Genomic DNA, 17,128 nt, shown 5'->3' with positions numbered 1-17,128 from the left:
CTCTACCTCTATGCCTAGGAGGGAGCGGAGGGAGAGAAGACCAGAGATCATGGAGAGGAGGGGGGAAGTAGGAGGGGACCACCCAAGAGGAGAAAAGATGTGGGCTACTAGAGCCGATTTGGGGATAGCGGAGGAATAGATGATTCTAGGGGAGATCAGGGAAGAGAGGATACCAGTAGGGTGCCAGGGGTCCATCCATAAGGAGGTGGCGAGCGCATTACTAATGGAGAAGGAGATGTCATTGAGAGCCAAAGGCCGGTGGGCAAGGATTTTCCTCCAGATCCAGGAGGCATCCGGAGGGGCAGGGACGGTCCAGAGGGAATGGCCTTTAAGGAGGTAGGAATGAACTCAATCAACCCAAATCCCATTCTGCTTAGAAACAATTTTCCAAATGAGCTTGAGAATGCCCATAGAATCCTCTTAATGCCCAGCCCCCCCCCTCAAATTTGGGAAGGCAGACTTTGTCCAAGATATTCAATTATGGAAAGCATGGTGCACGACTCATCCTTGCTGCATATGTGTTAAGCATTGGAAATTAGTACTTCACTATTTTCAGGAAATTCCCAATATGCCTCTAAGATGTGCTCGACCTCAGCAAGAGCCACGACACAGAAAAAGGGGTCGACATACTAAATCCACTAAAGCTACCCCTTATGTGCCTGTGGAAGATGAGGTAGAAAATGAAGTTGTACCAGGGACAAATATATTGATTCCTGTATCTGCCCCTACAGCAGCAGAACCTATACCACCTCTAGCACCACCAGTACTTACAGCACAGGATGTGGTAGCCATAGTAACCAATAAGGTCCAGCGCATTCAAGAAGGGCCGCAACAGACAATACAACAAAGTATGAAACAACAACAGCAAAATAGGTTGATTGAGGGACTGACTACAACTCTACATGCCAGGGAAACTCCAGCTCACCACCACCTCCAGTTCCTATAGTGCCTACTTCTCAGTTTGCTTCCGGAGCCCCAATTACAATACAAACCACCAGTGGGCAAACAACTCAAGTAGTGCCAGCCATAGGTACTCATACAGGACAGCAGAAATTAAAGACCCCTCCAATAGTGCAAGTATGGACAGACACTAGTAAATTGATGGAGAAATTTCAGAAATATCGGCCTCTATACTACAATGGTACAACCCATGACCCATTGGCTCTTTCAAAATGGGTGGAGGAAGTTGAAAAGGCACTGGCAGTACTAGGCTGTAATGATGAATAGAAAATCATGTGTGCTACCTATCAGCTGCAAAATAAAGCCCATGCTTGGTGGAAGGCTACCAGACCCATACTGCTAGCTACATATCCACATCCCACCTAGGAATAGTTTGTAGAGGTGTTTTATGGGAATTATTTTTCTATCAGTGTGAGAGAGAAAAGAGTCAGAATTTATGGCATTGGTTCAAGGGCCCAAGTCAGTGTTGGAGTGTCAACAGCAATTTGAAGCTCTATATTATTTTTCCCTAGAACATATGAAGAATGATAATGCTAAAGCCAAGAAATTTGAGAAGGGTTTAAGGTCTGACATCAGAACTATGTCAATTGCACACCGGCTCCAGACTTATGCTGAGGTGGTACAAATTGCCAAGTCCATTGAAGACAAGCAGAGGGAAAGTTACCAAGTTCAGGCAGCAAGAAGGGTCAGGACATTTAATACAACAAAGTAGTTCAGGAAATTTGGAAAGGGAGCCTCTTCTTCTGCTATTAGGCCTGGACAGAAAGATACTAAACAAGCTTCTGCTCAATCTCAGTGATGCAGATTAATCAAAAAATGCTTGTTTTATTATGAATAAGCCTAGGGTTGGGTTCAACCATACATATTGGGCCTTTGATCCCATGTGTTTTGAGTGTAATAGACCACTTTTATGGATCTAAAAGAGGAGTTCTAAGATTGAGTACGGTATTACTAGTTAGTTTCCTTTTTAGTTGGGTTTGATTTGAGTTATATTAGTTTCCTTAGGAGTCAAGTTATTAATTGAGTCAAATCATTAGTAGTTAGTTTCCTTTTTCAACTAGTTTCTAATTTTAGTCTTTAGTAACTATTGTATTAAGAGAATATTTGGTTTCCTTTTTGAAGAACCCTCTATTTTGTAATTCCCTCCCGATCAACATTATTAATAAAGAGGAGGCTCCTAAAAAAAAGAATGATTTTGATAAAAAAAAATTAATGGTTGTTGTTATTGTCTTCTTCATGAAGAGTTGTCTTGTGTTTGATCAAGGCTGACGGAATTGGTGTTTGATCCAATTGACTCTTTGCGGTGTGAAGCCCAAGAGGTTCATTTCAAGTGATCTTCTTCTTCTTCTTTCCACCTCTCTAAGATCTACTGCTGCTGCAACTTTGGGCTGTTCTGATCAGCCTTTCTCGAGATATTTAAATTCTCCATTTTTTTTTTTTACCATAGTTATTTTCAGAACAGAGACCAGAACTGATAGGGTAATTCTGTCCCTTTCTGTTCTTGTGGATGGTATTCTGGTTATACCCTGTTAAGAACATATTTCTGCACCTGAATTAGTTCTGTTTTGCTGATTCATAATCTGAAGTCTTAGAGGGACAGCTTGGGATTGAATTCTGACTTCTGAGAATTAATTCTCTATTTTCTGATCTGTTGATTGCTGCCTATCTGTGGGCACCTGAATTAGTTCTGTTTTGCTGGTTCATAATCTGAAGTCTTAGAGGGACGGCTTGGGATTGAATTCTGATTTCTGAGAATTAATTCTTCTTTATTTTCTGATCTGTTGATTGCTGCCTATCTGTGGGTAGTTGCTGATTATTCCTCTAATAAAAAAGACCCTGCCATTGAAGGCTTGGTTAGTTCACCTATCCTAGTTTACATTACGGTCATGCTGGTCCAAACAAGTAAGTGCAGCTGTTTCTGCATCAACTCTCCTCTTCTGAAAAGAACTCGACTCCGTCGAGTTTTGGTGAGGTCCAAGAATGCCGTCAGAGTCGATGCGCTTGATGAGAAAAGTACTAACTGTCCTCTTGAGGTTGAGAGGGGGAAGATCTTTTGCTGGAAGGAACTTCATCTCAAGGCCACCATGCTAAAAAGAGTATGTATTCTCATATCCACAGTGCTTGGCTTTCTTGTCGAACAACCATGGGCGCCCCAAAAGAATGTGACAGACTTTCAGAGGGAGAACATCACACTGAACTTAATCAATCAGTCCACCAACGGAATATGTGAGCAAACACCTTTCATGAATTTTCAAATTATTGTTGTTCACCCACCCAACCTTATAGGGGTTCGGGTGAGGCTCAGTTTTCGTACCCAACTTACAGCATCTTCAGCAACATTAGTACAACTACCGAGGTCAATCACCTTATCACACAAACTGTCAATGAATCGCACCCTAGTCTGAAAGATGTTGTTACGGCGCCAATCATCCTCCTTGGGAATCTTCTGTGTAGTCAAAAGAGGACAAATCACATAGAACAGTTGAAGCTCACCATCATTAATCTCATTAGGATTATGATTGCATTCAGCCTCTAGATTCACTGTTCCTATTTTCGGTTGCTCTTCTGGTGCATAGGGTATAAAGTTGTCCTTATCGATGTAGGCTAACAACTAACAACCAGTTAGGACATTGATTAGCTCTATGCCCATACCCCTTACATGAGAAACATTGAATAGCCTCCTTTGGAAATATTAAGTTCCTGTCATAACCACACTGAGGTGAGGAGTATGGATGATTAGGTCGTGAAGATGACATGCCTGAATCACGACGAGGTGGAGAATACAGTCGGTTGGGTCGTGAAGATGCCATAGATGAAGCACTAGCCTGTGGTTTGTTGATTGACTTTTCTTGTGGAGATGACTGTGGCTAAATAAAACTAGGAACTCTAGGAGAAGCATCTGTAAATGGCCTCCAATTGTATGGGCGTTTCAGACTTTTCTCAACTTGATATGCTACTTGTATAGCATCTTCCATTGTAGGCAGTCGACTAGATGCAAGGGTAGCACTAAGTTGAGGGTGCAAACCATTGCGGAATTGTGCTACCAATACTTCTTCATCCCACTCAAAATCAGAACTAGTAGCCAAATGATAAAATCTAGCAACATACTCTTCAACGATCAAATTCTCTTGTTTCAACTGTGCAAACCTGAGATGCATGCATTGCTTGAAATCAAAAGGCAAGAATCTCCGGTTCATAACCTCATGCAATTCATCCCTAGAGACTAAACCAATGCCTCAGGTTCAGTTCTGTTGTTGTTGCTTGATCCACCAGACTCGGGTCGTGCCTTTCAGTTTGGCCTCTGCAAATAGGATCTTTCGGACTTCAGTCAACCCATACCATCTGAAGAATGTCTCTAAGCTGTGAATCCAGTCAAGGTACAGTTCTAGATTGTTGTCTCCACAAAAATCAAGGACATCCAATCTTGCTACTCTTTCTACTCCATCATATCTACCAGTTCCATATGGTGGTGGTTGTGGTGGTGGTGGATGATGTGGTGGCGATGGTGGTAGTGGTGGTGACGGATCTTGTGGAGTGGCATTGGAAGAATATCCAGATTGAATGGGACACTTTCCTCTATCTGCTGCCGCCAAACGATCAATAGAAGCTTGCATAGAAGATTGCATGGATTCCATCATTATCTTAAGGGAAGTGACATCGATAGTGAGAGCTTCAAATTTTGCATCAGTTTCTCCCTTGTAGGAGTTCAGTTGTTGAACAATTTCACTATTAGCTATCACGGTGGAGATAGGCAAGATTACACTTGAATATGATGGTAAAATAGTAAATAAAGGAGCTTTAAAGGGCAACGGCAGAATGGTAAATAACTACTTTTATTTTTCAGGGAAGGCAAAACTGTAAATACTGAAATTCAATTTAACTCACAAGGGATATCACGTGTGAGTGCAGCGGTATACTTAGACGTGACAAAAAAAATTAAGACAAAAGGGATAATTGAGAAAAGGAGGGGTATTACTGGAAGTTCACAGGAGTTTAAAGAGAAAAAAAGGTAACAAAAGGTTAGGGTTTACCGACAAAGGAGGAGTCCTTCTCCTTATTGGAGACGGAACTAGAGGAAATTGACGGAGAGGAGGAACCAGGTACGTTGCCACCTCTCTCTCTCTCTCTTCTCGTCTTCTCTTCTCCTTCTTCTGTTTCTGTTCTTTCTTCTAGTGCTATCGCCTCTCTCTCTGCTTTGTTCCCTTATCTTTTTTTCTGTTTTTCTAGTGGTATCGTGTCTCTCTACTCCTTCTCTGCGTCGACTTCTCTTTTTTTCTTTTTTTTTCTTTTTTTTTTTTTTTTGGCTGCTGTCGGAACCTCAGAAAGGCAGAATTGATGGGGCTTGATGGTTATGGGAGGTGGAAGGGAGTTGTGTTTGAGTAGGGTCACAGGGATGATGGGATCCTTCGGTTATGATACCAAATTGATGGAGTAGCCTTAGGGAAGAGAGCGAAAACGCACAAAGAGGGGGAAGGGAATCACACAATGCACAAATTCACTAATTCTAAAATAAAATTCAATCCAATCTCAAACATTGAGTTTATGCAAGTATTTAAAGGGAAATATTAAGACTACTCCTACTTAGACTCACACTGAAATAAACTTCTACTTATCCTACCCAAAGACAAACATGAGAAAATAAAGACATAATATAAAACTAACTACTTCCAGCCATTGTTGGACCAAAAACCTGGGCTAGACTGGTTCTTCTTGGCCCTTGGCTTCCACAGCTGGTCATGCTGGTCCAACCAGGTAAGTGCAGTTGTATCTGCATCTGTAGGCCATTCGAAAGGCACATCCCAAGGGACACCTCGCGGGGACGTGGGATCGAACTCCAGCGTGAACGAGAGCAATCCCGACGAAGTCTGCACCACACACCAGAAAGGCCACAAGGCACCGTGGTCCCACAAGAATGACACAAAAGGCCAAGGAATGGTCACGAGGGACGCTAATGCCCCGAGGAATCCAGAAATTCCAGAGCCGAACGAACCAATCCCCTTCCTTCATAAGCTACAGGTCCCCACAGGGAGACGAATTAAGAACGACGCATTCACGAGAAAGTGAACATATGGAAGCCAACAACAGGAGTACCGGTCGTCCCCCCTCACAACTGCCTATGATCAAACTCACCAACGCCAAGCTCCCTCGAAATTCCAAAACACCCATCTTCGTCCTATATGACGGGACAACTGACCCAATGGATCACCTCTGATATTACAACTCGATGATGTCTATCCAGACCTGCTCGGATGTGGCCCCTGCCGAGCTTTCCCTGCCTCACTCAAGGGAGTGGCACTGATGTGGTATTCAACTCTGAAACCTCAATCAATCCACAACTATCAACACCCAGAGACCATCTTTATCACCAAATTCTAGAACAGCATCCAACAATATAGGAATACACATAACTTGTTTGCCATAAAGCAGCTTCAAGAGGAGTCGCTATATAACTACGTAACTCACTTCACAAAGGCGACCGTGGCCAACCAAGACTTGGAAGATGGCACAGCCTTTTGTGCACTCAACCAGGGAGTAAACCACGAGAAGCTAATTGATTCCATATCAAAGCATTACCCAGAAAATCTATTGAAGCTCTTAGTATGGTGCCAAAAGCACGTGACAATGAAGGAAAATCTAAAGGCGCGTAAGGAAATGACTCAGCCGCCCCAAGAAAAGAAAAAGGGAGCCGTACACCCCAAGGATGATGAGCGGGACACAAAAAGAACAAGGGCTACCAGCCCCAAGAATTCGTCACTCGCCCAGCTCGATATTGTGCCCTCCAACGAGTTACTTGAAATCAAGGACAAGAAAATTTGTCTGCTAGCCCCGTCCAATGTTATCCAAAGCAAAAGAGTGCGACCCAAAGAAATATTGTCATTTCCACGAGGAAACTGGGCATTACACAGATGATTGTCGAGCGCTGAAGAAAGAGCTGGAGGAGCTAATTAAGGCAAGATACCTCAAGGAATACCTCCAGAGCCCCGAAGTCGATCGGGTGAAGCAAAAGGAACCAGTGGAAGGACAGTAGCAGGGTGATTCACGCACGGAAGACAAAGCGGATAAAGGATAGTCAAGCAACTGAAGGCTAGAATACATAAACAAGCCAACCGATCCCACTATACATGCCATTTTAGGTGGCTCGGTGAGAGAAAACGTGAGGAAAGTGAAAGCGCATGCTCGTTTTGTCTATGTGGCAGAAGAACTGTTAAAGGTCAATAAAAAAAAACCCAGTCATCACCTTTTCAAGCAAAGACCAGCAAGGCCTGAGATGGCCCCATAATGATGCCATCGTGGTCCAGTTGGTGGTAGCCGCTAGCTACCCATTCCGTCGAATTCTGATCGATTTAGGTTCTTCCATGGATGTCATGTCTTATGACACATACATTTTATATTTTAGTTAGAATGACCCAATCTACGCATTCATGGTATCAAAATTGTTCGTTTTAATCATTTATTTCCATTTCCAGTATGTAACTTATATGTAGACTTAGGCTAGTGTCAAGCTTCACTCAGCATACACTAGCAAACTTGGGTTAACACCACAAGTAACATTTTAGGTGTTTTTTCTATGAAACTAATTCATGGAATAGGTAAGAATGTCAAAAATTGGATCAAGCAAAAAGTAGAGAAAAAAAAAACACAATTTGGGTTCGAAACCATGGTTCCCACGAAGGTAGAGAAAAAAAATCCATGGCTTCCTCAAAATTTTGGTCAAAATGGTCTAATACCAATTTCGACCCAGGTCAAAACCTGATATTTGAAACCTTAGCTACAGAAGAGTTAACTCGGAGTGGCGGGCACTGTCAAGGAAAAGGCAAGATACCGAGCTACTAATGTAAAGCTAACACTTAGAAAAGTCATCAAAAGAAGAAGCTTAAGATCCTTCAAGTCACAAAAGGAGTGAAACATATCATCAGAAAAGAGGGCTCTTACATTAAATTTGTTCGAGAGAGAGAGAGAGAGAGAGGGAGGTTACAAGAGGTGGGCTCTGAGGCCATATAGAAAAAAGGGGAAAAACAAGAAAAAGCAGCTACTTGGCCGCATTCTTATTAGTTTATCCATGCCCTCCAAATCAATAGCGCTCCCTAGGGTCGGTGGAGGAGTTCACGAATGATGAGTATCAACCTGCCGAGTTCATCTAGGGTTTCCTGTCATCCTACTTCTCTTCCTCGTCACTAAGAGAGAAAGGAATCAAGCAATCCCCAAAGTTGACATCAGGGAAATGCTCAAGAAGCCAATCTCAGACTTCCTTGGTCCCAGTGACATGCAGGAGGCCCGGCCCAAGAAATATCGTTCCTTAATTCCTCAAAGTCCATGTACTCCACCATAGCTCAGACCTCAGTTGCAGTCACCGCCGCAGTCACTGCTCCCTTCTTCTCCACTTCGGCCTGGGATAACTTCGTGGCCAGGATTAGGTCGGCTTCTCCTAAACCTTCGCCAACTTGGCCTCCATCTCGACCTGCCTCTCCAAAGTCGCCTCGTATTCCTTTAGCAGGCTCACTCGAGCACGGCACTCAGCGTCGTAAAGGAAAGTGACATGTTCCGGCTGAGCAGCACACTAGGCACCATATACAAACTTACAAAGGTCTGCACCAATGACACCACGGTGGGGGATTCATGGGTTGCTAAATAGTTCATGGTGGACTTAATGGTGAAAGTCCATCTACGAAGATTCCTCTCCATCCAGTTATGGTTGATGGTGGAACAGAAGGCGAGCTTTCTGATTGCTACACTGTTGCTTCTAACAAAAAAGGGATTTACTTGCTGTAATACATTACCCAACGGTCCTGTTCATGGGGTGGGTGTTACTTCTTGTTTAGTGACTCTAGTCCCATCATTTACTCATCTCTCTCTAGAGCATTCAACCATCACCACTATGCTTCTAACCGGAACATCAATTCCCCAACACTGTACATGAGCAAATCATTTCAAGCAACTGTCATTAACTTTCGGGACCACTTGGCTCCTCCTACAAGCCCGTAAATTATCACAATAGTAGCTGATAATGACCAAAGTACAAAACAGGACCACTATCTTAGCAAAAGGAAGAAGTGCTACTGAACATGTGGTTAAGCCATGACAAAATTCAACTTCTGAAATGACCAGGAACAACTCCAGAACAGAAACTTACAAGCATGCAGAACCAGTAAGACAGCGACCACTGCCTTGGAAGCATGACAAAGATTGAGAACTTAAGCTTCCCTTAGATAAGCCAAAGATATCCATCATAAGGACAACCGCACCAGAATCATTAGGCTTCAGTTTATTTAATATATCTGAAGATTATTAAGGGGAAAAATAGCAACAGGGTCCGATGTTAACATAAAACTGAACTAAGCAACAATAACATGAACATGAATTAAAAGTAAAAGGACGACTATGAGTAAAACAAAAAGGCAAAGTCTAAAATAATATTAAAATCCAATAATTCAAAATCTGAAGAAACCTTTCAACATTATAAAGAGTATTGATGTGGAAATAGTTGACTGAAAGATATGTAAGCATAATTCCTCATTCATTATTACTTTAGTAAAGGCAAGAAATCCAAACTTAAAACCAGCTCAGAAGCAAACCACCCCCATCCTCATAGAGCAGAACAGAGAATGAAGTTTTTAGCATTAAATCCGCATGGGACGTGGTCCAAAAGAAGGTAAGAAAGGTTCATGGTGGCAAGTTTTATTCTGCTTTTTTTTTTTTTTTTTTTTTTTATTGTTGTGTCGGTGAAGAGAATAGAGACCATTGTTTCGCAGGAGCTCCATCAATGCTCTGATCTGGTCTAAGATATGTAAGCTCCTGCATGACAAACCTTGACAGATTCATTGTCTTTGGAGAAGTTGGAACAAAAAGCATACCTTTCACTGCAATTGTAAAATTAAAAGAATGTACTAAGAGCAAGGATACGATTTCTTGGAAGAAATGATAATGAGCACCCCGACTTATAAAACATTAGTTGCTTGTTGATTTTAGCACCCTTTGGGTCTTTCCTTGGTGCTTGCAACATCAAACAACTAAAGCACTGTGACGTAATCTGTAAATCGGCTACATCAGTGGAAAACTATCAACAGGAAAATACAAAAATAAGTGCAATCACAGTATTTCCCAGATAAATTGATACATGAAAAGGTCAAGATCAAGGATAAAAAGACTTCCGAGAATGTCCTTGATATATATTCATACTGGTCATGCATTGAGACAAGGAAATAAACCTCAACTGCAGACCAAACAAAGACATATAAAGACAAGAATTTTACAAGAAAAACTATCATCACACATCACTTTACAAATGACTAAAAGTGTTCTCTTTTCAATTAGAATCACCAGTTCAACTCAAACACCTGTAGGGGGGAGGGGACACAAAACCACCTGTACATTAGAGATATAGAGAAACTTGAAGAAGAGATCTTAACTGGTTTCCCTCGAATAAGTCTTAACCTTCATATGAGAATATTTTTTTGCAGAGAACCAAATTAAAAGTACTATGACTTTCATTACCTTATGATGTGGGAACTCTTTTACTACTTTAAGAGAACTCTGACCTCTCCCCCACCCCCCCCCCATGTCCAGTCATCTCCCGGTGGCCCAGACCACTGGAAATAGCCCAAACCAGCCCCCTTCTCCTCCCCCACCAACTGGCCCTTCCCCCTTCTCCACGCACACCGTCCAGCCTCAGCCCCTCTCCCCCGCCTCCAACCCAATCCCCCAGAACTCTCTGTTTTGTGCTGTGCCCTCCTCCTCCAAAGAAGGCTTTTCCCTCCACTATGCTCCTCGCTCCTTTGTTGACAACCAGAAAGTTGGCCTCTGCCCCTCCAGCCTCCTTGCTTCCGAAATCTCCAAGTGGAGTACCTGTTTTTTTGGCCATTTCCTTGGCAGCAGGGCCGCTTTCCTATCATCAAAGCCTCCCTCTCAAAATAGTGGAAACCTCGTGGACTGATGGACTTCTTCCTCCTCGACAACAGTATCTTCTTATTCAAGTTCTCTTATTGAAGACATGGTGTGTGCCCTCGGCAAGTTTACAAAAAGGCCCATTTTCCTCCAAATATGGAATCCATACTCTCCGGTGCACAAGCTAAGACCTTCATTCCATTCCTCTGTGGGTTCCTCTTCCAAATTTGCCTCTTCACTTCTGGTGACAAAAAAGCCTAAATATCATTGGCACAGTTATCGTCTCCCCCCCCCCTTCTTCTCCAATGAAAAGAACAAAAATTAAGTCTTGTCTTGCATTTGCTTGAATTTGCATTGAGGTCACAGCAGATGAAATCCACGCATCCTCTATCCTAGTTATGGATGACGAGGGCCATTCCTTCCATTAATGTATCTTGTATGATTGGGTCCCTCGCCCCCAATTTGCTTAGTTTGGAAAGTCTGTGGGCATCACAAGGACAAATGTTCTCCCACTTCTCACGAATCCACTGCAACTATTGAAGGAACTGAAGCTCCCCCTCAATTCGGCCATCACGGACGACATTATTGGTAGTCCCATCTACCCACCCCCTTGCATCCTTGTAGCCACTCCAGTAACTCGAGATCCCTTGCCGTGGACGTTGATGGAGTAGATCCCGACACAAAAACTACCGGCGGCCGAAGCATGTTCAATTTTCAGGCTAAAGGATCTTCTCAAGGCATCTCCCTGACTAGCAAAGACACTTCTGGGTCTGATGGTCCATAATGCTTTCTCCACTGGACAAAACGGATTCGCCATCTTGGGATCTCAAGCTTCTCGTATGGAGAAAAGTTCCCCTTCCAAGGCCCTTGTATCTTCTCTGCAATCTGTATCAAATTCTAAAACCACCTCCCCCTCCCCATCTGGTCGCTCAAAGAGTTCGATCAACCCCTTTTTGCCATCTAACAATAATCTATTCAACCACCCTTGTTCGCCTATCTCCTCCTTGCAAACCTTGTTAATCTCTACTAACCCCACTCTCCCAACATATTTCTCTTCTCATCACCCATCCTTAACCCATCCCCCTATAAACTCTCCTTCATATGGAGAGTCCACCCTAACCATAGTTAACTCCCCTTTGATTAACCAACTTAACCCTGGACCCCTCCCCCCTTTTACGTGTCCCCCCTCCTCGTGATTTGCTTAACCACTATCATCACTCCAACATGCATTCCACTTATCCCCTGGCCCACCTCATCTAGGCTCATTCCTCCACCTTAGGACCCAACCTAGCTGATCCCATGCCCACCTTCCCCCCCCCTCTCTAGGCCTATATTTCGCCCCACCATCCAATCCCATAATTTGGATCAAACCCATTTGGATCCCTCCACTCAAAACCATAACCTTCCTACCCTACCCCCACCTGCTCAATCCACCTTCTCTCCCGTCGAAAGCTTCTCCTCTACCCGACCTTTCATTGGAGGCTCTACCTTATAAAGGCTCCCCAGGTCATGGTTCCTCTCTCCAGCAAGCCCCCCTTGGCTCCCAACCATCTTTGTTAGTCTTCAGGGCTCGGCCATACCTCACCACCCTCGCTCGTCACTGGGCTTCCTCACCACTGTCTCGCCATCAACTGCAACATCCTCTGTCAGTCATTGATCTGCATTAGGCCCCTTCCCACCATCACGATCCTGCTCACCTTCAAGTTTCTTCGTCAGTTAGTTTTACCTTTCTATGTGAGCATTCTGCATCTCCCCTGGAGGCTTCTTCTCTACCCTTGTCGTCTGCTACTACAAAGGCTTATCATTTTGAGTCTCTTCATCACCCTTAAGATACTTCTGAAGCTCCCTACTGTACGGATCTAGTCACCAGCCGGTTACCTCCTTAGATTTCCTATCCTCCAGCAAGCTCTATCGTCTCTAGTTCGAGTCGTCTAAGACAATTATGGACGCTCTTCCTCCCTTTAAGGCCCCCTTGTTTAGATCATCTCTCAATCACTAGTTCCTTTCGAGCCCAGCCTTGAGTCCCTACCAATCCACATCAGCTCCAGCATCCCCTCCCTCTCTCAAGGAATACCGCAGGCGATTAAAGAGAAAATCCTCTTCCCGACAGGCTTCAACTACTCTCAATTTCTTTGAGTTATTGTTGCCCCCCTCCCTTCTTCTAGATGACCCATTGGTCCATATAGAACATCTGAGGCCTAAACTTTGTAGCCAAACAAGGTGAAGTTCGTTCCCACCTTAAATCCTCATCATTATCATCACAAATTATCTCCACTCCCCCCTTGTTGTATCTAGGTCCTTTGGAACCCTGCTAAATTCCATGTCTCTGCCACCTTTTCCTCTTCCCAATGAATTCATCTCACCATTTCTGACCCCTCCTCTCTCAATCTAGCTTTCATGGTGATCTACGGTCTCAATTGCGCCAAAGACAGATCCCATATCTGGGACAACCTTCGTGCCCTTGCCCCCCAATCCAACTCTCTTCCTTTAGGGTCTGGGTGGAGACTTCAATGTGGTCCAAGCAGCCCATGAGAAACATGGTGGCACCTCCATCAACCCCGATTTTGTTGAAGCTTTTCAAAATTTGCTTTAATGATATCAGCGTGCACGATCTTGATGGTCTGGTGTCAAGTTTTTTGGCACAACAAGAGGAGCGGCCCAAGCAGGATTGCTTGTAAACTTGCCAGACTATTAGTAAATGAAGCATGGCTGACTGTTTTCCCCTCCTCTAATGCCACTTTTGGCCTCCCTAGTATATCTGATCATAGCCCGTTCCCTTAGTCCAGCCTTACATCTCTTTTGGCCTAAAGCCCTTTAAATTCTTTGACATATGGGCTAAGCATCAGGACTTCCTCCAGCTTGTTAGTGAGACATGGAATACGCATGCATAGTTGTCACGGCGCCAAGGCGAACCAAGGCGGTGGAGGGTTGTCTAAGCCATTAGGCGAGAAGGCACACGCCTTGAGGCGAACAAGGCGACCAATTGTTATTTTTATTTTTCTTATTTTCTAACATTATTTAGTAAGTTATATATACCTTGTATCATAAAAAATCAAGATTAAGCAACATCAAGTCATTAAAAATCAACATTTAGACATATTAAATCATAAAAAATTAACATTAAGTCATATTAAGTTATAAAAAATCAAAATTTAGAGAAATGCTCTGGTTCTATAACAAGTTTGACTGGTCAAATGATATTATTTTTACATAAGACTTTTTGTATCAGTTATAATATAAAACCAGCTTTCCAACAAGTCTAAGATTACTTAAATCTAAGTTGTAATGACAAAGTTATGCTCCGGTCAAACTTATTTTTAAGTGCGCGAATGCTGTTAAAATCGCCTGAATGAAAATAATTTTATGGATATCAAAACAAAAAATTATTTTACCGGACTTTTGGTTTTTAGCAATGTTTTAACATGATAGAATTTATAAAATTTTCATAATTGAGAAAAACTCCAGCATTTAAAAGTTGAAAATTGCCCCTATAACCAAAATCCAGTTTTTCTTCTTGGACTGGGGGGTTGACTTTTTATCCTTTTGGAATTTGATTTTTAAACTATTTTTATTAGATTCAAATAGGGGATATTTGGCATAAATAAGTGCCAAAACACAAGGCGGTATGCAGTGCAATAAGGCGACTGTCGCCTAGGCCCCAGGCAAACCGCCTGGACGCCTTGACAACTATGTACGCATGTCCATGCCTTCACTTGCCCCCCTCATAGCTATTTCCAAAAAGCTGAAGAAAGTTAATCCATTCTCAACCGATGGAACATTTCCCCTTTTGGTAACATATCTTCTCAAATCATTGACTGCAAAGCTAGTTGGCCGTCCAATCTAGGCTTCAAGATGACATCCATTATCCTCTCCTTGCTGCCGATGAGTGATATACTAGGCTCTCCTCCCTCTTTGCCCAAGAAGAAAGCTTTCTCAAGCACAAATCATGGATTAAATGGTTGAAGCTTACAGATTCTAACGCTGCCTATTTCAATAGATCATTAAAAACCAGAGAAAATTTCAACTCCATCCCCATACTCATTGCTAGAGATGGGTACTCTCTCCACCCGGATTTATCAAATCCGAAGCCATAGGGTACTTCTCTAATCTCTTCCACCCCCACCTCCCCCAAATCCCTCCATCCTTCCTGGCTTATTGAATAAATTCATCCCCTCCCACCTTTTTGGCCCTCTCTAGGACATCCCTTCCAATGATGAAATTTCCGTTGTTTTCCTCTCCCACAAAGCAAGCAAAGCCCTTGGTCTGGATGGATTCAGCATGGGATTTTTTTCCTTTCGGAGGGACATCATTAAGTCTGATCTATTCAAAGCTGTTAATAGCTTGTTTTTCAAACCTTTCACAAATCCAAGGGGTCAATCACACCTTCCTTTGCCTCTTCCTAGAAACAAAGGAACTGCAGCCATGACGTATTTCAGGCCGATTTCTCTCTGCAGCCTCTTATATCACGAAAATCCTTGTTAATAGGATTCAGCTCGTCATTGATTCCTTGGTCAGCCCAAACCAATCCTCCTTCATTGTGGGAAGAAGCATCTCTAACATCATTCTTTGTCAAGTTATTGTTAGAGGTTTTGATAGGAAATCTCATTCTCCTGCTGCTCTTCTTAAGATCGATTTCCTTAAAGCTTTTAATTCCATAAAACAGGACATCATCTCTAAAGTGCTTCAGAACATGTCTTTTCCCCCCATCTTCATTAACTGGGTTCACTCTTGTGTCTCTACCCCCCGCTTCTCTGTCCTTATCAATGGTTCTCTTGTGAGTTTCCTTCCCTCCTCTGTTGGCATCCATCCAGGCTGCCTTGTCTCCCCTTTTGTTTTTTATCTCACCCTTGAAGTTCTCTCCAAAGCCATCCAACCCTCCACAAATCTCCACTTTATCTCCCCCTTCCCAAATGCAAAGCCCTCGACCTAACTTATATAGCTTTTGCAGATGATCTCATGACCTTCTCCAAGGCTGATCCTCTCTCCATCCAGTCCATTCTCTCCTCCCTTCACCTCTTCGAAGACTTCTCGTGCCTTCGCATCAACCTCCTCAAATCCACCTCTTCCTTTAAAGGATCTCTAATGCACAAAAGGCTCGACATCTCTAGTTTCTCCATGGGCTCTCTCCCCATCAAATACCTTAGTCTCCTCCTCTTCTCTTCTATGCTTACAGCCCCCACTACACCCATATGCTTGACCTCATCTGAAAGGCAAGCTTCTCTCCTACGTTGGACGCCTAGAGCTCATTCGATCAATTTTGCAATCGTGTTATATTTATTGGTCTGGTTTTAAGGATTACCGAATCCACCAACAAGGCTGTTGAAACCCTTGTGTGCACCTTCCTCTATAAAGGTGTCGATTAGGCCAAATTTTTTCTACCCCTTCCACTAGTCTTGTGTTTGTCTCTCAAAGCTGGAAGGAGGCCTTAGTGTGTGTCGTATCCAAGATGTTAACGCTACAGCCACCCTTAAGCTCATTTGGAAGATTGTCTCCAAACAAAATAGCATCTAGGTCTCTTAGGTCTACTCCTCCCTCCTTAATGATTCTCTCTAGTATGTGGCCCTCTTGTCGATGCCTCTTGGGTTTGGAAAAACATTCTTAGCCTCCATCCAGTTGCTCTCAGAGCCATTCATTCATCAATTTCCGATGGTTGTTCCACTTCTCTCTAGCCTAACAATTGAGGCACCCTCCAGGTGTTCTTATATCTATCATTGGCACCAGATCTATCAAATACTCTAGGTTAGATAAGACGCCACTATTTCCTCCATAATAGTTAATGAGGATTGGTCCCCCCCCCACCTCTCCTTGACATATGTCCTCTCGCCCTCTCCTCCCTCCTGGTCATCGAGGAAGAGGAGACAGGCATCTAGTCCCCATCGCCTTCAGGCATCTTCAGCTCCTCCTCAACTTAGGATTTCATTCCTGCTCACAATCCTCTTGTTCCATGGTGTAAAATTGTCTAGTTCATAAGCCATATTCCGCGCAATAGTTTCACTACATACAGGGCCCTCTCCAATTGCCTCCTACCCCAATTCTTTCTCCTCTACCAGCATATTCAAGTTCTCCCAGCTTCTCTCTGCTGGAATGGAGAGGAAGACCCTGATCACCTCTTTTTCAGCTTCCCCTTTTCTTCCACCATCTAGAGAAAAAGTCCTCAGCACCTATTGGCCAGGTCGAAGAAGAGTTCTTCCCCTTAATAAAAGGGAATGGATTTGGGTCGATATGACGTATGTTGGTTCTTCTATTTATGACACTGTTGGAAAGCTCGCCTTCTATGCCGCCATCA

At 43.3% G+C, this 17,128-nt stretch overlaps 1 protein-coding gene across 7 annotated transcripts in view; it reads right to left on the bottom strand.

The window, feature by feature from the left end:
• LOC122082854 (telomerase reverse transcriptase) overlaps positions 1–17,128 on the bottom strand; it is a 127,922-nt gene that overhangs the window by 94,071 nt on the left and 16,723 nt on the right. For all 7 annotated transcript variants that reach the window (XR_006141419.1, XR_006141418.1, XR_006141420.1 and 4 more), the window contains 2 exons: positions 9,862–9,988; positions 9,092–9,236 (listed from right to left, as the gene is read on the bottom strand). Coding sequence is in view for 4 of the 7 variants with exons in the window: in XM_042650649.1 (XP_042506583.1) it covers positions 9,092–9,236; positions 9,862–9,988 (272 nt within the window). In the remaining 3 variants the exon portion in view is untranslated. The remainder of the gene's footprint in view (positions 1–9,091; positions 9,237–9,861; positions 9,989–17,128) is intronic.

This window comes from Macadamia integrifolia, chromosome 6, assembly GCF_013358625.1.
Source record: "Macadamia integrifolia cultivar HAES 741 chromosome 6, SCU_Mint_v3, whole genome shotgun sequence".
Lineage (NCBI taxonomy): Eukaryota > Viridiplantae > Streptophyta > Magnoliopsida > Proteales > Proteaceae > Macadamia > Macadamia integrifolia.
The sequence above is the reverse complement of the archived record's forward strand: the minus strand, read 5'-3'. Positions and strand labels throughout refer to the sequence as shown.